Below are 24,685 nucleotides of genomic sequence, written 5' to 3'. Positions count from 1 at the left end.
GAACTGCATTGCATACAAAGGTACATACATACATATGTAGGTGAACGGGTGATTGGGTGGGGGAAATGCTGCCACTCACTTCTTTTTCTACTTACATACATTTTCTCTTAAACTCTCTTATCGGTGTGGTACCGGAAAAGTTGGATGAATGAACATTTGCTTGTTTTCCGCTTGGCAACATACATACGCGCCTACTATTACAGACAGATGAACAGAAAGTTAAGGTTTCTTAAAGATGTATCTTTCAGAATAGTAGTGAGATTGGAATTTTTTTTTTTTTGTCATTTATTCCTAAAAGATTTACTTCTTAATAAAACTACTTTTATTTTTTTAGCATCCCAATTGCTTTGTTTTTTCCATCTTCTTTCGAATGAACAGAGAGTTATATAGGGCCTTTGAAGTTAGAACCAGCTGCCATGGAAAGGGCTTTCCATCCTCTAGGCGAATCAAGAGACATAACTTCGACTGCACCAAGGAAATCCACGGCCAAACACAACTGCAACTACTGTACCGGAAAGTATATAGACAGAAATTAAACGACTCTCATGGCGAGAACGATACTAATTTCCTAAACTACCAAAACCCGCACAACGTTATCGGAGACCCGCCACCACCTATTGCAGGCGAACAGCTTCAGTTGCTCTGTGAGATCTGCGTAACTAGTGGCTTAATTACGGGGTCCATATTGTATCAGGTTAAACTCCTACTTGTCTAGAATCGACCCGATATACTCAATATATGCCCAGCTTGTGAAGGTACACCGCACAATACTAACATGCCTTCTCAAATCCACTCACTTAACACGCCTCTTTCTCTGCGTCGAACCTGTCGAAACAGTGCGTTTCTTCGATCTACTGTTAGATGCGCTAGGCGATGACGATCGGAGACTACACAACAATAACAACAAATGTTTTAAAAGTCCAAATCACGCACAACAATTTTTTGTAAATATTTTCAATGTGTATAAACCATTTTTTTATTATTCGTAATATAGATTTTCCATCAGCAAAATTATTCTACTTAAAAACTACACTGAGTAAGCCAACTACAAGCCACATCAATAGATTTGACTGTAGCAAAGCACCAACACCTCCGCCTGCATTTGGATCAGTGGTCGTTGTCGGGTCCACCGTTGTCGCTTGGCTGCTGGAGGTTGACTGTTCGATAAAACCTGTCCCATCATAAAAGTTACCATAGATCGCGAAAGCCAAGAGATTAGACGTTGTGGTATTCAAAGTGTAACGTACATGACGCGAGCCACTAGAAATGTTGGTGCAGAAAAACAGTACATTAGTGCATCAAACCACTCACACATCCTCTAAAGGCCAAATAACACTTACTCAGCGTTGTCCGATTCCCCCCACTCAAATTCATCCATATCCAATGGCAGTAGATCATCGCGTAAACTATTTGGCATCAACAGCGCTGGATAGCCCATCTCGAAGTCACCCTCGATTACTATGCGTTCGAAAGCGACCTGCGGCTGTTGCGTCACATTAGCCTCAAAAAGTTTACCGCAGTCTGCTATATTTGTACCGGTGCATGTGAAAATGGCGCAATTGCGTAACGCATTCGTACCTTCCGCGCCCGGTTCATCGCGCATGCCCTCATAGGCACCCAAACGGTAGTTATAGTATTGGCCAACTGTGCTGCTCAATTGTTGCCACTGCAGCTCAAAGTGGCAACAGAACTCCTTGTAACAGACGTCGGTCACCAAACGTCCAGTCGCATTCGTCAGATCGACTAACACACTCTCGTACTGATCCAAGTAATCGCGTTTCAACAAAATATCAGACTGATTTAAATGCGTTAGCCGTGGTGCTGGTGTTATTGTCCGTTGTTCATTTATGGCCTGCGCCCTTTGCGGATTTTCACTTAGTTTAGGCACTTGCGCCACATACAGATGACGCTCGCCGTCACCGGTATTCATTACGGAGACCAATGGACCTTTGCGACCAGCATAAATGCCCGAACCTGTGCTACCAATGGCTGGTAGACTAGCGCCGGCGGCAAGAAAGTTCACGTCATTTATGTAGGACCACGACTGTTGGAATTGGACGCCTGAAAGGAACAAATAAATAAAAGGGAGATATTTCAAAATCTGTCCCGGGTGAAGTTAAAATAGAATACGAGTTTTATTTGATCAAATTGACAAGTACGAAGGCGATTGGATAAAATCTCCTCTGCCAATTCTTTCACCAGCAAAGGCAACTCATATAAAAGAAGGAAACGAAGAATAAAATATACCAAAGTCATCAGCCTATACTAAAATCTTCAGGTGCTCTTTAAAGGCAAATTTGTTCATGATAAGTTTTCTGGAAAGGCCTTCTCCCAAACTCATGGAAGAGGAGGGAAAGGAAGATCAAATATTCCGGAATCAACGGACTATATGTACTAAAATCTCCAGACGGCCTTCTCTCAAATTCTTGTTAAAAGAGAAAAAGGGTAAGCAAACGTCTGGAAGTTAAAAACCTATACTGAAATTTTGAAACTCAGTCAGGCAAAGATCTTGGCAATCGACTTTGTTTAACAAAAAGGTAGAGTAGGCACAAGAAGCAGCTCACTGCCCATAAATTCGCTGGAAAGACCTTCCCTCAAACTCATACAAGAGGAGACAAAATTCGGCAGGAGCTTTGTACGCCACTAGGAAATTGGACCAGTTCTATAAGCCCGATAGAAGATCCTGTAAATAATCGAAGCTGAATAATTACTTTTCGAATTCCTTCCCAGTGTAAGGATTTCGAAGAAGAGAAGTATTTTCGTGCTTTCTCTATAAAGTAAAGCCATACGGGAAACGAGAAAACTGTTTGAAAGATGAGTTGCGTCAAAACCACAAATGGGGACTGAAATTCTGCTTTCCATGAAACCACATACCTATGAGGAAGAGAACTGCAATGGATTCAAGCCACTGGCCCGCACTAGGCAAGGCAGCTAGCGATAGGATATGTCAAGAACAGATTTCAAAAAACAAATAAAAAAATATCTTCTTAGTTTAGTCATTTAGAAACAAGCGACATAGCGCTAATGAATTCTACAACTTTACTTTTTTGATAGACATCACAATCTGCTTTCAAGGATGTGACGCCGCGAAGTGCCTTGGCTCGTCGCGCCCACAGCTTAACAAGTTACGTTTGCTCTCTCCATATAGGTTTCTAAATTTTCTAAGGAATCTAGTATTAGATGAACTACAATACCGCAATACCCGGTCGAAATTCCCTTTTAAATTCGTGTATTACTGCTGTTGCGCCTTAGCAGATTCCTGAGTCGCATGAAGACTTCTACTCACCTTTTCCTTGGGAAAGATGAGGCTAGCATGATGAGTCTAACTTTGACCTCATCATTCGCAAGAAGTGATAAAAGGCGGGAATGAGTTGATCCGATAAAGGAGGTGGCTCCCTAAAATCTTCAGCAGCGAGTTGCCTTGTTATTTATTTTGCTCTTACCACTTATTCTTAGTTTTCTTTATCAGATTCATGGCGTCCAGCTAATCACCACCTCACTGCGGGTAGTTAAGTTCTGCTGTAAATATAATTAATTTCCAAATAATTTTTAGGATTTTTGAGGGCCTAACTAGCAGCCTCAATGTCAATGCTCTTAAATATGTTTGACTCTAACTTCTCTAATCAAGAATTCTTTGAATCATAAGAAGGTTTTTATATTTTAAATTATAGTAGTAAATGATTATAAATGCGTTTAAGATACTTGCTCTGGCCTATGCGTGGTTGGCTGAATCACCTTTTCATATAGACTTCAGCGCTGTGCACTGAAATTATTGATAAGATTAGGCTTTTGCTAGTTTTATATTTTGACTGCGGTACTAAGGGCGGGTGCGCGTAAATTTGTTGACAACAAATTTAGCACAATACCCAAAACTGTTCCCTAAAAGATGAACAACCAGCTAAACAAGATAAGAGTTTAATCAATTTTCATTGCAGACATCAGATCATAATAGTCAGACCATAATTTCCATCACTCTAAGCAAATTAATTGTTACTACGGGGCTTAAGTGTGCGCAGATGCTGGTCTGCGTAGACTGATATCTCTGACAACTCTGAAAACGGTTTGATTTTCCCACTAAAGCAGGCCGAGATAATCTCAGAAGTTCGCAAATAAATTCTATAAATTAATCTGCAACCGAACAGGGCGATTTTTGAGGCTTTGAATTTCATGCAGAACTGAGTTTAGAAGCCTCTACGAGCTCAGCGTTCATTGCACTTAAAAAAGATTTACGAGTGGACTTAGCCAAAGACTAGTCCTCTGCAAAGTTTACGGAAGTCTGGTCCGGAGTTTGCTTTCCATGTGTCATGCATCTCTCTAAACTTAGTCAAAGATGGTCCTCAGATTAGATCAAATTATGACTCGATTAGATTAGATTAGAAGTTTGCACTTTGACCTCAAGGTCTTTTGTACCCTACACTCATCACAGTACCTATTCCACACCCAGTTTCCTTCTTAAACTTAAGCTAGAACTGAATTGTACTGACTGGGTTACATCTTTCTTCTGGCTACAATTGTCCGAGATATCTTAACCTTTTCCCCGCTATAGCGCTGTAGTCAAGGAGTGTATAAGAATCTCCGGAGATTGGTCCCAGAAACGACGAGGGGGGGGGGGGGGGGGGGGGGGGGAGAATGCCCGTGAGCATTTTCAGTTTATACTTAGGGAGGGTTATGAGTTTTCTAAACCTCTTTTGGTTGTACCTTACTGGGGGATTTCTCCTGGTGTGGCCTTTTAGTTTGGGGCCGGATATCCTCCCTTAGCCTTAGCTCTTCACTCTTAGGCCGGATTCACACTATGATGCCGATCACGGTCCGCTCTCGGTCCGGTAAAATATTCACAAACGAAAATGACTGTATTCACACTATCCGTGCTGTTCAAGTTTCGGTACAGTCACACTCCAGCATCGATCAAGTTCGAAGAATATTTTGCTGGAGCGTGATCGAACTTGCCGCGACTTGTACTGATAGTGTGAATAACGTTGCGTTCTCGGTTCAGTCTTTCGACAATAGCAAAGGAGTGCAGATCGAAGTTTTTACAATGACAGCTGAAAAATCTTGGTCTTTTGAAAAAGGTAAGTAATTGCATACAGGATTTATTATAAATTTTGAAGTTTTATTCAAATGGTGAATAACTAAAAAATAACGATCAATATCAGTATTCAAGATAATAAAGTAATCACGTGTTCACGCGACGAACGATGAATCGCGACTGGACCGATGTAAGAACACAAATGTAGATGTCGAAAGATTTTACCGAACCGAGACTAGACCGAGACTAGACCGAGAACGAACCGTGATCGGCACCATAGTGTGAATCTACCCTTAAGCTTCTCATTGATGGTGTGTTGTCTCATAGCAAGGAAGTGTTCGGGCACTATTAATAACGAGGCCACAACCTCTCTTACCAATGCATCCGCTACTTCGTTTCCAATTATACCCCTGTGTCCTAGGACCCAAATTAACCATATGTCCAAATTATGCGCTCCTAACAGCTTCAGTTACTCGATACACTCAAGGGCCGGCGAGGACTTCATCTCAAATGACGACACTGCCGTGAGTGCCGCCTGACTGTCGCTCAGAATGGCAATTCGCTCATTCCGAAAATTCCTACCTAAATTGATCTCTGCACGTAGGCATATGGTAAGTCATTCACCTCTGCTAGCTGCAACACTTACAGAAGGAAATGAAAACTCTGATTTGAATAATTGTGGCGCTCGGTCTAAACACAACAGTTTAGAAAGATTCAGTTAAGGCAATAGCTGACTTCGATGTCTCGTGTTTTTCTTAATTCTGATGTTTCGGAGCCAACGTGATTGTCTTCAAAATGAGAGCTCATGAGAATCGTTAAAATCCTTTGACATTTTGATGGAGACTTAGTATTAGACTAGGCAGTAATTTGGTTGGTATAAAATTTGAAAATCCGCTAATATTCCGATGAGAAGTCGCTTTGAAAGGACAGCATTTGGACAACGAGCATTCTGCTATTCCTGCAAGCAGTTAAGCAGCGAGGAAACGTGGAAAATCGTCAGCGGTTTGCGGAAAAAATTTTCCATACGAAAAAACGGGACCTGGACGCAAGCACACAATCAAAGATCTTGTAATGAGGAAGACAGAACGCCACTCTAAAGTAATGCGAAAGCGGTTCCAGGGTGGACGACCGTTCCAAACGAGGGAGAGTTCTTGCCGGACATACCATTGCTGCGGTGGCTGCGACGGCAGCTTTGATGAAGTGTAATATTAGACATTTTAAACCTCCTCGTCCGCAAAAATCAAAAAATTACATTTTTCGGTCTACCATTAGAGTTACACTCCGATCAATCTCACACGCTTTACTCACCCGTCAAGAAGGGCAACTGCGAAAACCACATTGTAGGATAGATGAAATCCCTTATGCCCAAATCAACTAACGACTGCGTCGGTTTATAAAACAGTATATCGAAGCAAATAAAATGTCCAAAGCGTACACCGAAATCCGTCTCGAAAATGCCCAACTCTAAGTTGTACGTTGTATTTTTCGGCTCACCATACAAATTCCATTTACGATAGCGCGAAATCACACGCCCCTCACGATCGAACACCACATTTGTATTGAAAGTATTCAAACCGCTGCTAGCACACGGACGCGGATCCTGCTGTGAAGTGGTGCAATTTTCGCGCTCTGTCAAATTGACAACCACATATTTGCGCGCCTGACGTGCACTGCAAGAGAGTTGTACCAGAAAATCTGAATAAACGCTAGTATTGCCCAGTAGGCATGGGATTGTGTCGACTGCACTATCAGGATCGGGTACAAATGTTGACGTGGTTGCGCTATTCAAAGTGCTCTCCGGAAACACGATGATATCAGTGGGATCAGCGGCTGACGAGCTGATTATCTCCACATAACCAGCAAGATTGTCTTCCAATGAGTTGACGGCATTTCTGGCAGGACGGAACTCCACTACGCCGGCGGTATAATACGAAGAGTTGTTGGCAGTGGCAATAGAAGCAGCAACGACAGCAGCTGATACAGTAAGAGGGCGCTGAAAGTTGATAAGAAAAGTAGTTAGTGAATTCAAGTTTAACAAACTCATTAGCTGTGCGAACGTGCGATATGCGTGCGCGATTATCGAGGCGATAAGCCGCTAGTTGAACTTTGATCAACTCACTTGATTTGTAGGATATAGAAGGAGAAAGGTGCACACGAAGAATAAGTTCAACGTTGCTGTTTGCTTAAAAACACTCTGGAGCATTTTGAGAATTTCGGGTAGTTATTTTTAGTAGGCTTATATTCTAATTGTTTCTCCACTACTATGTCGACAAAAAGCGTTTAGAGCATTTAATCTGCAGATTTGCGAACTGCTTTAAATGCTTTCCAAAGCGTGCAAAATGCATACCAAAACGCAAATGAACATTTGTGGTTAGATGCCAATTACTTTTATCACTTTCAAACAGCTTTTACGCCCTCTGCGATCCACTCACTATACGAATACCAGCAATACGCAATGATTATTCAGCTGCTCCATTTAATCTTATCAAATTGGCAAACATTTCACACGAATTACTGTTTGATTGAAGTGTCGATAAATGCTTTAGTAGCGCTTTAATCTTCAAATGCTGATAAGCAATAGAAACGCGACGCATACTTGTAGGCGCTCAGCGACAGTTTGATAGCTGCCGCGTACATTTTGCTTTTCACGTACTATTTATTTTTGTTATTTTTTTAAGCTTATACAGCATCTTTTCAACAATTTTTATCCACCTTTGTTGCAAAGTATTGCATTTTGCTGCAGAGTTAATTCGCCTCATTTTATTCCGCAATTTCAAGCACGTGCTCGGCTGCAGGCCAGACTTGGCGTGGCGTAAACTATGCGGTGGCAAAATTAAATTTATTATGGCTAAGAAATTGAATTAATAGCACACTGGAAGGCAATAACGGCATTGCAGCGCATAGCGGTCGGTCATCGTAAAGGTGGGCGGCCGTTTGGGAGCTGAAGGTTGAGAAGTGAATGCATTTCGGATAAATGGTGAGTTATGGGAATAAAAAGTTAGACACTCCACTCCAGACACTCTCAGAAGCTTCCAAGCAGCAGAAAAATATGTAAGTAATATTAATGCGCAAGAAAATAGACGAAAAGTATCAGTATAACAAACTCTAGATGAGTATTTTGAACTTTTAGATACGCAGCTGGTTAGTGGCAAGAAATTGTCGCTACAATTAGCTAGAAATAGACGTGATATTTTAGTGCCATAGCTTTTAATGCATCCGGTTTTTTGACGTTCTACGCTCCACTTGGAGTTAAAGGAAATCATATATTGTGTTGGGGAATAAGTTCATAGCGTTTTTATATTTTCTTTTTTTACAACGATTTGTTTGCTGTTTGGCAAAAGGTTTGAAACTATGTTAATTGTGTTTTTGAGTTATTTATATTTTTAATAATTTTGAGGCTTAGAAAAGGAATACCCAGTAGGTAAAAATCAACGTTTTCAACACCTGCTCTTCTTCTCTTTTCATCGAGGTCAAAAAAGCTGCCGAAGCAGCCCGGGACATTTGCGACGTGTAGGGAGAAGCTGTCAAAGACAAGTCTACAGCACGGAAATGGTTTGCAAAGTTCAAAAGTGGCGATTTTGAAGATCCGATGAAGAACGTCTCAAATCACTTCTGAAGGAAAACGGTCGCCAAACCAGTTGTGAATCGGCGGAAAAAATGAACTGCGATCTTAAAACGATTCTCAATCACCTTCATTCAATGGGATTTACCGAGAAATTGGAAGCCTTCGAGTCTTAGTGCCTCATGAGCGAAAAACGAAAAGAAAGTTACCTTTAAATTACTTCTCAGCATCTCGCCCGCCATCGAGCAACACGTAGTCATAAACAGCGCATTTTGTACTGAATCGTCACGGGAGTTGAAAAATGGTACCTACACATCAATATTTTTTTTTTTTTTTTATCTCCCCTTTATTTATTACAGTCTGTTATATATTAACAATATGTAATTTTTGTACAATTAGGGTCTATTATGTTCTTTTACCAATGTAAGAAGAATCTGTTATTATTATTATTGTTTTTTGTGATTACACTGTAAATCTTATAATTAGATCAGTCGGTGTGTGTCGCTTTAATCTTCGTTTGATATTTTCTGCCGGTGCTATTTTACGCATTTCTTCATTTTGGTGGACTGACAGTCGCTGTATATGCTTAGTGCTACATTTTGTGATTGTTTCTTGGATAGTGTCTACGTTTAGGTCACGATGTATGGCTTCATTGGAAATAAACCAACCAGCATTTGTTATATTTCGTAATATTTTGGATTGTGTTCGCTGTATGAGCTGAATATTTGTGTTTTTAGCCGTTCCCCATATTTCTATTCCGTATTTCCAGATAGGAGTAATAATTGTTTTGTATATAGTCACCTTATTATACAGTGATAGTTTTGATGCTCGTCCGATTAGCCAACTTAATTGCCGGTACTTATTTTTGATTTGATTTCTTTTGTTAATGATATGCTGCTTCCATGTTAGTTTTTCGTCAATAGTTATTCCAAGATATTTTGCTGCTGGGCAGATTTTTATTTTGTTGTTTTTTAAGGTTAGATTATATTTTGATGTATTTTTGTTTGTATATATAACTTGTATAGTTTTGTCTTTATTAACTTCTATACCCCATTCGTCAAATTAATTTACTGTATTGTTTATTAATTTTTGAAGTGTAGAGGTCGCCAGTTTTTCGTCATTGTTTGATGCCATTAATACAGTATCATCCGCGAACGTTGCTATCATTGTATTATCTGTTGTCGGAGTTGGCACATCTGCGGTGTATATTAGATATAAGAGAGGACCTAATACACTGCCTTGCGGTACTCCAGCTGTCATTGGTAGAATATCGGAATATTCGTCTTCATATCTTATATAAAATTTTCGATCAGTTATGTAGCTCTTCAAAAGTTCAAAGTAGTTTTGTGGAAAGATTCGTTTGAGCTTATGCAAAAGTCCTTTATGCCAAACTTTATCAAAAGCTTTAGCAATGTCTAGGTATACAGCTACACAATATTTTTTGTCATTCATATCGTTAAGTATTTTGTTAGTAACCCTGTGGATTTGTTGGACTGTTGAGTGTTGCCGTCTAAATCCGAATTGATGGCTTGGTATCACTTTTTTTGCTGTCAAAATTGATTCTAGTCGGTCGAACAATATTTTTTCAAACACTTTTGAAAGAATTGGCAATAGGCTGATGGGTCGATATGAGGCAGTTTTGGTGGCATCTTTTCCTGGTTTGGGTATGGCGGTAATTTGAGCAATTTTCCATAGTCGTGAGAAGTATTTAGTCTTTAACATGAAGCATCAATATGAAGCACAGAAAGGAGTGAGTGGCTGTCATAAGCCAAGCTTAGACATATGGTAAATAAACTGCTTCGACACATTCGTGATTTTGTTTTAGTATCATATTCTTTTGGTTTTGTGCAAATCTCTGATTTTGTGCCGAATAATCGTCATTTGCGGGAAGTGTTGATTTACCTCTTTCATTCGAAAAAACGGCGGCTGCAGCGCATCGAGAGCTACAAACAGTTTATGGGGATGCTGCTTTAAGTAAAACAACGTGCCGAAATTGGTTCTGTCGCTTCAAGGACTGTGATTTTGATGTTGAAGTCCGTCGCGTGAAAGAAAGCCAAAAACCTTCGAAGACGCTGAATCGGAGACATTGCTCAATGAGGATCCGTGTCAAACGCAATAAAAGCTTGCTTCAGTATTATGAGTTACCCGCCAATCCTTTTCCAAGCGATTGCTTGCTTTGGGAATGATTCAGAAACAGGGGACTTAGGTTCTTTATGAGTTAAAACCAAGGGATGTTGAACCTCGTTTTTTCGCCTGTGAACATCTGCTCAAGTGGCAAAACAGGAAAGGTTTTCTTTATCGCATCGTGACGGGTGATGAAAAATGGACTCGTTCCAAAGAAAATAAAGTCATGAGGACTGCCCGGTCATGCTTCTACGTCATCGCCTCGACCGAATATTCACGCTGCGAAGGTTATGCTATGTATTTGCTGGGACCAAGTTGGTGTTATTTATTATGAACTGTTAAAACCAAGCGAAACCATAACTGGGGATCGGTATTGACTTCAATTGATGCGATTGAGCCGAGCACTGCACGAGAAGCGGTCGCAATACGCGGAGAGGCAAGAAAAAGTGATTCTACAGCATGACAATGCTCGGCCTCATGTTGCCAAACCCGTTAAAACCTACCTGGAAACACTGAAATGGGAAATTCTACCTCACCCGCCATATTCTCCAGATATTGGTCTAGCTGATCAGCAGTTTCATTCATATAAAGACATCAAAAAATGGCTTTATCCGTGGATAGCCTCGAAAGATGAACAGTTTTACCGTGAAAAGTAGTAGCCAGCGATGGGCAATACTTTCAATGATTCACTTGTAACCATTTTTTCAGAATAAAGTTGTATTTTCACCAAAAAAGCCAGCGAGAACTTAGTTGCACATCTAATATATAGGGTTTTCCAATAGGTGTTTGATATTCAACGGACAATGCTATTTTTTTATAAAAATGATCGGATGTTTATTTCATTTTAAAGAGGAAGGTATGCCGTTAATAGTGGAAAATAACATCAGGCAAATGACCACCACGAGCACGCTTACAGGTCAATATCCTTTTCATGAAATTTTCCATAACCGAATTGCAAAGTGCCCTCGAAAGCCTTACGAATTCCATCTTTGAGGTCTTGAATAGGCCCGGGCTGGTGGCTTAGACCTTCTCTTTCACGTGGCCCGAAAGAAAAAAATTAAAAAGTGTTAAATCACAAAATCTCGGTGGCCAATTGTGATTTCCTTTTCGTAAGATATCACGGTCCGGAAACTTTTCCCGTAAAAGACCAATGGTTTCGTTGCTTGTGTGGCACGTAGCGCCGTCTTGTTGCAAATAAAAGTTGTCCAGATCAATACCATCCAATTCCGGCCATAAAAAATCATTAATCATCTCTCGATAGCCTTTTATATATTTCTGTTATTGGAAAACCCTTTATAATCGGAAATTTAACAGTTTTAGGTACCTCTCTATTACAGTTCCTTCCGTTCTTAGTGTGATTCGACATGGAAGACCGAGATTCTTTCGGACACGTAACTTTAAATTAATTTCGAGGTATGACAAATTTCCAGAATCGAGGGTTTATTAGTTGCTCATGCGTGCATAAATCTATCCACATACTACCATAAATCTAAGCTAAAATGCGTAAAACACAAAGCGCTCAGAAGTATGCTACGCTACGAATGTCAAGAAACGTAACGGAGTCACATTTACACTTGGACTTAGATAAATGATACAACAGTAAACTATGCAGTTTGATAAAATACTTTTTAATGATAAGCGCAGCAATTGAAAAACATTGCACGATTGATGCGAGTGCCTCCATAGCGCGCATGCATACAGGCGCACTGTTGAATTTTACCATGACTAAAAGTAATCTAGTGTCGACTTGCCAGTACTCAGTGGTATGAAGTCTGCTTGCTCAACCACAGTCTGGCACTTAATATTTTTGTGTACGTGAGTTAGGTAAGTTTACATTTGCAGTACCTTTGGCTTTGCTATTGTTGTTTTCACAGCGCGCTTTTAATAAACAATTTATCTTAACAAGTTGTTAAATCCAACAGTGTGACAAATAGCAGCTGTGTGCGCCAACAGCAAAGCTAAACTGGACTAGGACAAAGCATAATTTATTAGGCGAAATATATGTACGCGAACGCATGGGAAATTTATGTGTGTATGTGTATTATATTAGTAGTACGTATGTACGCGCATACCTACACTATATATGTGCAAGCGTTGTTATTCAATTGAGTTGATTGCTTTAATATAAACGCCCATACATACATGTGCACATACACACATAGCCGCATAAACCATTAACAAAATTGTTCTTAACGCTGCTATTGGTATTTACTCTTTATATTTATATGTAAATATTGCACATAAAAATCTATATTTTTATTGCTATTGCATTGCCTTTTATATTTATTGGCTCTCCTTTTGCTGTGGTCGCTTACTATTGTTGTTGGCAATAAGTGCTTGCTGTAATTCGAAATCAATGGGTTGCTCATACGCCATGTAATGCAAAGAGTTAAAATTTATTGAGCGAGTTTACAGTTACAAATAATTAAAATATAATAAAATTAAAAAAAAAAATTAATAGTAAAATACGAATGAATAAATAATTAACTGGAAGTGAAAGCACAGATACTCGTGTAGAATGAGAGAATGAGCTGAAATGAATTAAGATGAAGTGCAATTAATGTTTGAAACGCAGAGAATATAAAAATAATAATAAATATTACGTAATATAATAAAAATATGATGTAATAAAATAATAAATAAAAATATAATAAAAAAATATGAAACATGAAAAAGTAAAAATAAAATAACGAAAAAAAGAAATGAAAGGAAATTAAATAAATTAAATTATGTATAAAAAATCAAGTAATACATAATATGAAAATAATTAAAATAAAACAAAGTAAAATATAATAAAAATATTATACTTACTTAGGTGGCCATAACAACCCGTTACCGAGTTACGGCCGACCTCACTAGCTCTCTCCAGGCGCCTCTGCTCCGCGCGCGCCTTCTCCAATTCTGTATACCAAGCGAGCGTAGGGTTTCCTCCACTTGGTCTTTCCACCGGAGCAATGGTCTTCCTCTTCGCCGGCTCCCTTGGACTTCGCCCTCGAACACCTTCTTTGCTGGAGCTTCTTCATCCATACGCACGACATGCCCTAGCCAACGCAGGCGTTGGATGGCGATGCGTTGAACTACGTCAATGTCGGCGTAGAGCTCATACAGCTCGTGGTTCATTCTTGAACGGTAGTCTTCGCCAACGCGCACAGGACCGATGATCTTACGAAGAACTTTTCTCTCGAACACCCCAAGAGCGGCTGCATCGCTTTCTGACACTACCCATGCCTCTGCGCCATAAAGCAACACGGGTATGATGAGCGTCTTGTAAAGTGTCAGTTTGGTCATGCGAGAGAGGGCTCGACTACTCAATTGCTTACTTAGCCCATAGTAACACCTATTAGCAAGAGTGATTCTCCGTTTGATCTGCAGGCTGATATCGTTGTTGCTGTTAACGGCGGTGCCAAGATAAACAAACTCTGGCACAACTTCGAAAGTATAGTTGTCCGCAATGACGTGCGTTCCTACACGCCGTGTGTTCCGCGTTGTAGACAACATATACTTCGTTTTACCCTCGTTCACCGCCAGACCTACTCGTGATGATTCCTTCTCGATAGCAGAAAACGCAGCCGTGACATCTCGCTACAGCGGCCGATAATGTCAATGTCATCGGCGTACGCAAGGAGCTGGACACATTTGTAAAAAATAGTGCCATTACGATGCACACCTGCTTTTAGGAGCACCCCTTCCATCACGAAGTTGAAAAGGTTGCATGACAGTGGATCGCCTTGTCTGAAAACTCGAACGGTACTGAATGGCTCGGAGAGGTTATTTCCTACCTTGACGGAGCTGGTTGTGTTGCTCAACGTCATTCTGCAAAGCCGTATGAGCTTCGCTGGTATACCGAACTCAGACATGGTGCATGGTCGTACAGGTAATCCCTTATCGGGCTATCGAACGCAGCTTTATAGTCAACAAAGAGATGATGGGTGTCAACTTGCTTTTCATGGGTCTTTTCCAGGATTTGGCGTAATGTGAAAATCTGGTCGATGGTGGACTTACCACTTCTGAAGCCGCACTGATAAGGCGCGATCAGTGTGTTGGCAAACGGCTTAAGTCTTCCACATAGGACGCTAGACAGGACCTTGTAGGCGATGGTTAGAAGACTGATGCCCCGGTAGTTGGTGCAGATCGTCGGGTCACCCTTCTTCAGTACAGGACAAAGGACACTGAGATTCCAATCGTCGGGCATGCTTTCTGCTAGCCATATTTTGCAGATGAGCTGATGCATGCTCCCTATCAGCACATCGCCGCCAGTCTTGAACAATTCAGCGGGCAAGCCGTCAGCGCCAGCCGCTTTGTTATTCTTGAATGGCAACTCTGACTTCGGCATGACTAGGTGGTGGAACATCCAAATTATCGTCGATTGGCGGTATCGGGTCATCTTCTACTGGGTCGGAATTGTGTTCGTCATCGCCAGCAAGTAAATTGCAGAAGTTTCCCCTCCATATGCCCAGTGTGGACTGTGTATCCATAACCAGATTTCCGTTTTTATCTTTGCAGGCTGATGCTCCGGTCTTGAAACCTTGTGTCAGACGCTTGACTTGTTGATAGAATTTTCGAGCGTCATTCCTGCCCCTGTACTCCTCTAGCAGCTCACGCTCACGCTTCTCCTGTTCTCGTTTCTTGCGTCTGAAGAGGCGCCTCTCTTCCGATCTCTTTTCCCTGTAGTTATCTCAGACGGCCCGCGTTGCAGCTGGCTGCAGAGTTCTTTTGTAAGCTGCATTCTTCGCTGCAGTAGCTTCGCGACACTCTTCGTCGTACCATTGGTTTCGTTTAGGTGGGCGTTGAAACCCAATGGTTTTTTCAGCGGCAGCTCGCATAGAGCGGGATATATGTGCCCAAAGTCCGCCTGCGTCTGCAGGTAGAGTATCGTGGAGGAGCAACTCCGAGAGGTGAGCGGAATAAGTTTTGGCAGTCCGTTGTGATAGCAGCTTAGCGACGTCTAGCTTTCGTTGCGTAGTGGGGCGCACGTTCTTCGCATTGCATAACCGCATGCGTATCTTGGCTGCGACAAGATAGTGGTCAGAGTCGATGTTCACTCCACGGAACGTTCGCTCATCCTGCACACATGAAGCATGCCTTCCCTCGATCACAACATAATCAATTTATTTGCACGTTCTTTGATCAGGGGACAGCCAGGTGGCCTTATGGATGTTGAGGTGTTGAGGTGTTGGAATCTACTAACTACCATGTTTCGCACCGCAGCGAAGTCGATCAACCTTAGACCATTGTTCGATGAGGTCTCGTAGAGGCTGAACTGACCGACGGTGGGATCGTAGACAGATTCTCGCCCAACCTTTGCGTTGAAGTCCCCGAGTACGATCTTCACGTCGTGGGCTGGGCAGCGGTCATATACTTGCTCGAGTCTCGCATAGAAATTGTCTTTGATGGCATCGTCCTTTTCCTCCGTTGGGGCGTGCGCGCAAATCAAGCTTATGTTGAAGAAAATATTATATATTATGAAAATATTAGGTAAGCTCGGGTCAGAGTTATTCCAAAAGAGACCTACATTTTGTAATCACCTCAGGTCACGCAAGGCTAAGTAGGGATTATATGTACTTTCCTGCTTTTGAATGTCCAAGTAAAATGTCAGGTTTTACGTTTTTCCAGCTCTCTGTTTTTGCATTCAACCTACAGAAAAGCAGTAAAATTCAGCATTAATAAATTATCTGCCTCAAAACCTTGCTATTGCAAAAAAATGAACTAAGCTTTTTATCTATGAGAATTTGGCGAAAGTGAATTGTAAAGTTTTTTTATTACTGCAATTTTTTCCAATGCTGAGCTTCAAAACAAAAATGCAATTAGCACGTAAACATCCCTAAATTTTCTTTAAATATTCTTTTCTCTTACTACATTCACCTTTTTATTGATTCTTTGATCTTTCTTTGCTGCCAGACCTTTTGTCATCAACGCCATCATCATCTTTGAAGTCCCAACCTTCCTGTCGCATGTCGCCTGTGGTTTATCAAGCCTTTTTTTTTGTTGTTTTTTTACCATTACTCTAAAGAGTTTAATTAAACATTTTCCGCTCAATTTTTTTATCGTTTTCTGGTTGGTTTTCGCTCTACTGGTTTGCTTGTACGAACGACGTTAATACCTTTGATCTATGTACATCAAAAAAAAGGAAAAAAAATTATCATACAAACAAAAGCATAAAGGCCCACACAGCCGTGCGTAACAATAACCAGGTAGGGTGGTATTACTCTGTAATCTATTAATGATGGAAGAATTTTCAATTAGGTTTATAATAGTAGCTTTTACATAAAGACGTGTGTGGGTGCTCTAAGCAAACGATGTCGTTTTCAAAAACTTACTTCATAATTGTTTTTCCTTTATTTTCTAATCGACTAACTGTTAATTGTGATTACATTGTTGGATTATCAAAAATAACTTCCTTGATTACAATGGAATGGAGTAGAATAGAATTGTGGATGTGCAGAAATTTATTCCAAGCACTCGGGTAATAATACGCTTAAGGCAAAAAAAGAATTAAAAGATAGAGAGGAATAAATGGGGTGGGGATTTATTACTTCTCAACAAACATTCTGTACTTTTTCTTAAAACTTAGTAGATTTTCGAAGCAAAAAGAATAAAGCTCCTACATTCTCAGCATATCCGACCGAAAAATATACCATCTAAGACTGGCAAAAGCCGGATAGTGGCAGAGGAAATGCTCTATGCTATCTTCATCCTCCAAACAAGATGTACACAGTGGGCGAAAAAATAAGGTCCTCTGAATTTTGCCGTATGGTTAGTCCAATCGAGGCTCGTAGCTCACTCCCCCACTGTCTAAGAAGGAGTTAGCTACCATTCCAACAGGGCTTTTCAAGAAAAATTTGGTTGTTTTGTAGGTGTCAGTAGTACACCAACGGTTCTCATAAGTCTTATAACTAAAAGCCTTGCTGTACTCTATGCTTCCCGCTATTGGCTCTATTTCAATTGGGCTCCAAGGAACCGAAGTTTTCCAATTTGTCAGCCAGTTCGCTGTCATAAACATGTCGCGGCACTGAACAGTTCAAGTTCATTTCGCCTTGCAACAGAGTTTGTCCTCAACTTACATTGCTGAACAATTTATGAAGACAAGCGGCCATTAGTGCAACTTGACTGCCACTACAGACCCAGATTTTGGTTCCTTGCCATCTTTCATATAGTTTTTAGTAATGCAAAGACTTCTGATTAGAAGACTTAACACAGTAAAGCAACTGAAGTTACTGTTCAAATGCCATCCTACCACTGCACCATTTTCAGTTTTGGATACGTCGAACTAGAGAGTTTTTACTGAGCTTTCCAGGAGAGTATTTGGATATCTCCTCTGCTCCCTTGTAGAAAAAATAACGACTTATTTTCTTTTTACTTGTAATTTCTGATTACTTACAGTATTTTTTGATTATTGTTAGTTTTCGTAAGTAATTTTTTAGGTCATTACTTTTTTATGATCATAGTTTCAATAATTGTAATCAAGTACTTTTTGATTACATTTCTTTTAACTTAAAAATTTTTTTTTTACAATTTGTGTCAATTACTTTATTACTGCAATTAATTGCACTTATTTTGTTACCACTAACTTTGGGATTACTTGTAATCAATTACTTTATGGTCACAATTATTTTCACTCAATTATTGTGAAGTACTTAATTAGGAAAAATATTTTTTTGTTGTTTATGATCAAATATTTTTCAATTACACTTTCTTAAATTTTTAATAGATTTTCATTCCTTGTAATCAAGTAATTTTTGATTACCTTTTTCTTAACTTTTAATGGTTTCCTGTTTTCATTAATTTGCATTTATTTATTTATTTTTTTTTTTGTAGTTATCTATAACTAATTACTTTTTATTAAATTTCAGTTAACTTTTATAAGGGGTTTTTCTCATTTGTAATCAGCTACTTGAAAATATATTGGTAAGAATTACTTTATGATTACAAATATTTGTATGCCACTTTGAAACTACTTGTAATCAATTACTTTATAATGACAATTATTTTGTATTCAATTACTGTAAAGTGCTCAATTAAGAAAAACGTTTTTTTGTTGTGCATGATCAAATATTTTTTATTGCATTTCCTTTCTTTCCATTTAATTTTTCTTTCCTTGTAATCAAGTACTTGTTGACTATCTTTTTTCTTGATTCCATTTCTATTAACTTTAATGGTTTCCTTTTTCATTAATTTGGATTTTTGTGTTTTTTGTAGTTATCTATAACCAAATACTTTTGGATTAAATTTTCGTTAACTTTTAATAGGTTTTTTTTATTTTTATTTGTTATCAGTACTTTAAATCGAATTTGTGTCAATTACCTTATAATTACAATTATTTTATTACCACTTACCTTGAGATTACTTATAATCAATTATTTTATAAGTTCTGTGTAATTAATTACTTTATGATTACCAATATTTTTTCTTTCTAAATTACCAATTACCTTATGACTAGTATTGAATGAATTACTTAATGATTACTTTCTAATTATGATTACTAACTAAAACTATTACAAATTATTTAAAAGTAGAACAGAGACGTCATTTACGCTTTTTGTAATAATTTTAATAATAATTGAAATAAAATATGAGAACAAAGAAAATATCGAAGACCACATTTAATTTAATATGTAATCAACTTTCTCAATTAGAAGCAATCATAATTTTCCTTTTTCTATTTAATGAAAATTTCTTCCTTTTTAACTCTTTAAATTTTACTATTATTTTTTCACACAATTCCATTTTTATTTATTTCACTTTCAATTGCACTACGCTTTTATTCACCATCACTCCCCACTAAGTCATCCTGCGTGTTTTTCTTCACGCCAACATCAACATCAAAGCTCGTCCTTTACGTATACGCCCCGTACTGAACTTAGTGAAAGCCAGCCATCCCCAGCTTTGGGAGCATCCAACAACCGAATGAACGCTTCATCAATTTCGGCATTCATACTGGCTGCCTTTGAGCAGCATTGGCATTGACGAGGCGCTGACATTGTGTGGCGCCGCCGCCGCCATTGCCTGCCCAACCCCTCCATCGGAGCAGCGCGTCCCTTACGCTTCTTACGCTCCTGATTCTCATTTATACGTATTCGCACTCGCACATACTTACATCCCTGCTGCCATTGGCGGGCAGTGTAGTCCTTCAGTTGTTGGCGGCGCCCTTGAGCTGAAGTTTTTAATTGCATGCCGCTGTTCGCTATAGAAGTGCATAAACATGCGTATATATGTGCATAGGTGTGTAGCTATGAATTTGCATGCATTTTTATGCATCTACAAAATTTGTTTGTATGTATTTTACTGTTATTTTTGCGCATCACTTTTTTCACAAGCATTCATGCTTTTAATTTAAACTAAATCTTCCATTAATATAGTTCGAAGCTGCGCTACTATAGCGATTCCACTTATACAGCTTACTCTTCTTCTTCCTCTTCTGTTTCTTTTACTGCAGCTGACTGGAATTTTTGTGCGTTTAAAAGCTTTACAAGGACGTTTCCGTCTTTGGTATTTTTATAGTTTTTACACTTTCGATTATAAAGATTTGAATTTCTGTGCTGATTACGGCGGCTATTCCAACCGATGCTTGACGCGAAAGCTTTTGTTGTGTTCTTGCCATAGATTAACCGTTTTTAAGATATTTTGAGAACCACCCTAAAACGTTACATTTTTTAAATTATACCACAGACTGATGGATGCACCTCATCAACTAATGCGTCTGTTACTTTACAGACCTTCACGAGTTTAATATTTTATAAAAACAACTAAACTCCACGAGTTTATTATTTATTTGTTTCCTTGTAACCATAGTGGAACATGCTGTATCAGTAATTGAGACTATCGGCTTAAATTGTATTGCTTGAATCGTCTGCATAGACCTTCCTCGTCAACTAATTCCTCTGCCGTTTTGTTCAGCTGCACGAATTTCACATTTTCCTTGACCAACCGTTGCCAGTACCCGCGAGTTAGGGACTTGAGATATCTGGCTTCATCTAAAGTGAGATGTGCAACTCAATCGAACCCACTTCCACTGATATCTGAAAATGTTTCTAATAACGAATCAAAGCCAAGCTCTAACTTCCTTGAATGCTGATGTTTTTGCCAATCTTAATGGCCTCCGTATTGTCGTTCGATGCCATAATTGCATACTGGGGTCACACGAAGTGCTTCTGAACTTGTTGGAAACGGGATCCTTCCTCATCCATAAGGTAGTCAGCTGATGAAGAATTTGAGCCGCAGTATAGCGTTCCTAGTTAAAATGTCGATTCAGCTAATCTTTGATCAGTTTTGCTGGATTACTCTCAAAGAGTGTATGCGAGCTTGGTGCGCAGTCCTATCTCTGATCATTAAAAGTGAGAGTTTTGCCTCAGTATACTCGTTAGGCGCTGAAAATCAATAAGATACCCAACGTACAGACTGCAAGTCTCATGAGCCAATGATTACCGGGCAGACGTTCCGAAGGACACGCCGTCTTTGCTTAGTGTTTGTTTTCTGCTTTTGGAAATAGCTGCTTTCGTAGTTCAAGCACTTCGTAAAATAGCTGCAGCTACTGGATCTCTTCAGCACCATATCGTATTCCTAAGCTCGATTAAACTAAAGCGCTATTTTTTGTCGTACTTATTGTTCGTGCCAAGCCAATGTGGGTTTTCGATTCTATGTGGATTGGGGCTCCTGGAAGTCACTCCCTATACATCTTCTTCTTTTTTTGTCGGGACAGACTAACAAGTACAGCACTCAGACCAAATTAAGTCCATTGTATTGCACTCGCGTTCCCTTTTTAATTTTCTTTAAATCTACCCGACCTCCGAAGAAATCTGAGCAGATCTTGTGGAGCCAAGTAGCCAAGATGGTCGCTTCTTAACACATCAGTGCCAAAGACCTCAAGCCTGATTCGAACGAAGGCTGGGCAGACGCACAGAAAATGGTCCGCCCTCTCATCCTCCTCTCCACATGCTGGGCAGAGTGCACTCTGTCTGAGATGCCCATCTTTTCCATGTGCTTTGCCCATAGAAAGTGGCCCATCATCCGTGGTCCAACCAGCTGCCTACAGTCCCCTCTGCTTTGTGACAGGAGGAACTGCGACAGTCGCTCGGACATGACAGGTAACGTCAGTTTTGTCCATCTGCAGCCTCCCTCAGTCTGCCAAGCTCGCTTGTGGGTTAGAGCAACCCGTTTGCTAACCGCGGCTTTGACGGCTGAGAAGAGAGTGGCAGAACGGGCTTCGGGCTAAAGAAGTTGGCCCCATCTGCATATCTACTGCTGAAAAGTACAGAGAGTGCAAGTGGCAAAGCTTCGAAGACGACGCCATTTGTGTGCGGCGTACAGCTTCTAAATTCTCGGGCCACGGGTTCCTACTACCAGACAATGCAATTGCGGCTGTTAAATGCCTTCTCTACCACGTTGTGTTACAAAACTCTGTGGATGTGGTTTTAATTAGTGCAGTACTAGGCGCTAAAAAGAAATTAGATGATAAGAAGTGACAAAAGTGGATATGCAGGATTATCACTAATTTCTGTCACTCCGAGTAGTTAACAGGATTATAGACAGCAGGTGTCACTACGTGAAAGGATGTTCTCATCCATCTCACCCACTGTTGTAACTAATCTTCAGCAGCTATTGGTTGGAGGACAGAAGCTACTTAGCTATAATATCTGGTAACACTTCTACGCTCATTTCTATTACTTCTAATCCTGCGTGCACACTTCTGTCAATATTCATAGTTGCTTTTTGTATAAATATATTTTCATATATACATTTTTCATACACGTGTGTGTATGTATAAATTCTTGTTTTACAAACTTGTACCTCAACTTTGCACCAAAAGTTTGTCAAGCCAATCAGCTGTAAGCCCACAGATAAGCCTATAAATAAATCAATTAATTTCCCTACGCTACACAAATCACTAGCAGCAGGTACCGCCACAACAGCGTAACATTACAACGCATACAACAAAAGTTTCTATTTGAAAAAAAGCAACAATAAATACAACAAACTTTCTTTGACTGCTTAATTTCTGATTTATTTCTAACTTTTTCCCCACTTTTCAAAGCTTTGGTTTTTGCCGCTTAGACGACAATAATTTGGGGCAAGAAAAATTCGTACTTCTGCTTTACAAGTGTATGCATGGCTAAGTAACAGCCAGACCCTTCTCTTAGCCCCGTTCGCGGTACTCACATTCACCTTTGTTCTCTCTCCCACTAGTCTGCTACTTATCACTGGAATTTGGTGGCATTTGCAAACCGTTCTACGATTAATAGCTCGCGCTTCCTTTAATTCATGCAAATTATTTCGTCAGCATTTGCTTGAGTGTTGTTTTTTAGGCTTTGTGAGACAGCAGCTGATGAGTGAATACTTTTTTTTTTTTATTTAGACTTTGAGCAAACAAATAATCAAATTTCATGTTTATTTGAAGATTTTAAAGCCATGAAGTATTTGACTTTTTCCTACTTCCAATTAAGATAAATTAATAACGAGAAGTGGTATAAATGACAAGTAAATGGATTTAATGGGATTCGATGTACTCGTATGAAAATTGATTCTACTTTTCCGTGCCCCAAAGTACCCTACTCTAATTCCTATATATTAAGATATCACAGGCCGGAGAAATGTTATAGATTTTCAGAATTTTCGAAAGCAAATTCTTGACGTGGGGTTTCAGAATCGGGTCTCATAAGCCCCAACACCTCCTGTTTTGACTTGACGGTGGAATAACTATGATTTTAGGATATTTATAAATCGTATGAAATTTTTGTGAAAGAACACCTATACTAAAATTTTTCAAGGAATTATTCGTCCGATTTGGTTTTTGCATGACTTTGAGTGATGCAAACCATTATTTTGGCATTTACTCGTTCAATTGTTTGTATGCTGCAGCTGTCTAGTTCACAAGTGTCAAATATGATTGATTTGCGGCTTTTGCGATTTGAGTCAAACATGTATAAGTGAGAGGGAGAAGTGCACAAGAGCACGAGGAACCAGTCTGGCTACAGCATAGCACGCCGAATATAAAGTTGCAAAAAGTGTCCTAAAGTTGGCTGTTTGGAAAAGCAAGAAAGAAGAATGGGAGAATACAAAATCGTACTAAATAAGCTTCGAGGAGCAAGGAGTTAAACGTAAGGGGGACTAATGTTGTGGAACTATGCCAAGCAAAGTCCCTACTAGTGAGTATTGTACTTCTGTACAGCTCTCTGAATACCGCAAATTGTTTCAAAGGTATGTAAGTACTGAACTCATCGAAGTAGTTTCACCACATTGGGAATTTGTGGGGGAACTTGAATCCAAACTAGTGGCATAACAACAAGCCTCCAGGCCTAAGTTGGCTTTTCTACACCCTTATGTAGAGTGGTATTCACAGTAACATAGCTTAACCTAACCTCACCTAACTGCTGAATTACTACAGTACCGAAAAATGGTGTAAAAACTGCTACATTGCCATAAGTTGGCTTGCAAAATACTCACGATTTATTTCGCACTTTCCTGTTACCCTTTTAGTTTGTATTTCATTGATTGAAAGCACTCAGATATTTTCAAAAACTTTCATTTACAATTTCCTTTCCTTCCATTTAGCCAAAGACCAGCTTTCCCTTTACTGCCTCTTGCATTTTTGTGTAAATCAAAGTTCACTTACACAAATACGCTTCAGCTGAGTTGTAGTTACAAGATTTATACCAAACAGCCATTAATTAGCTAAATTTGCGCAACTTTGTAGAACAAAACAATAACAACATTATAAAAATAACAAAAACAAAAGAAAAGCATAAATAAAGGCCGCTAACAAATGGACGGTCTTTGGTCTGGTGTTAAAAGCACGAATTTTTGGTAGGAAAGAGTGCGAAATTTGCAGTCAGTGAAAAGATTAAGATTTTATAGAAAGGGAAGAAGGAAGAGGTAGTGGGTGAAATTTGGAGAGAGACGTGGAGAGAAAACTAATAGCAGGAGATGCTTACATATAAAGCGACAGAAGGATGGGAAAAAATAACGAGCCTGAGCAGCTA

The 24,685-nt window shown here is 39.5% G+C and overlaps 1 protein-coding gene across 1 annotated transcript; it reads right to left on the bottom strand.

The window, feature by feature from the left end:
* Positions 1 to 1,009: 1,009 nt before the first annotated feature.
* Positions 1,010 to 7,363, bottom strand: LOC129238747 (vanin-like protein 1). Its single transcript, XM_054873908.1, has 4 exons — positions 7,146 to 7,363; positions 6,335 to 7,019; positions 1,341 to 2,061; positions 1,010 to 1,260 (listed from the first exon to the last, which is right to left on the bottom strand). Exons 1-4 carry the CDS (start codon positions 7,227 to 7,229, stop codon positions 1,017 to 1,019), a joined length of 1,734 nt encoding a protein of 577 aa, XP_054729883.1. The 5' UTR covers positions 7,230 to 7,363; the 3' UTR covers positions 1,010 to 1,016.
* Positions 7,364 to 24,685: the final 17,322 nt, after the last annotated feature.

The sequence above is a fragment of the Anastrepha obliqua genome, chromosome 2 (genome assembly GCF_027943255.1).
Source record: "Anastrepha obliqua isolate idAnaObli1 chromosome 2, idAnaObli1_1.0, whole genome shotgun sequence".
Taxonomy (NCBI): Eukaryota; Metazoa; Arthropoda; class Insecta; order Diptera; family Tephritidae; genus Anastrepha; species Anastrepha obliqua.
Note: the sequence above shows the minus strand (reverse complement) of the source record. Positions and strands in the feature narration are given on the sequence as shown.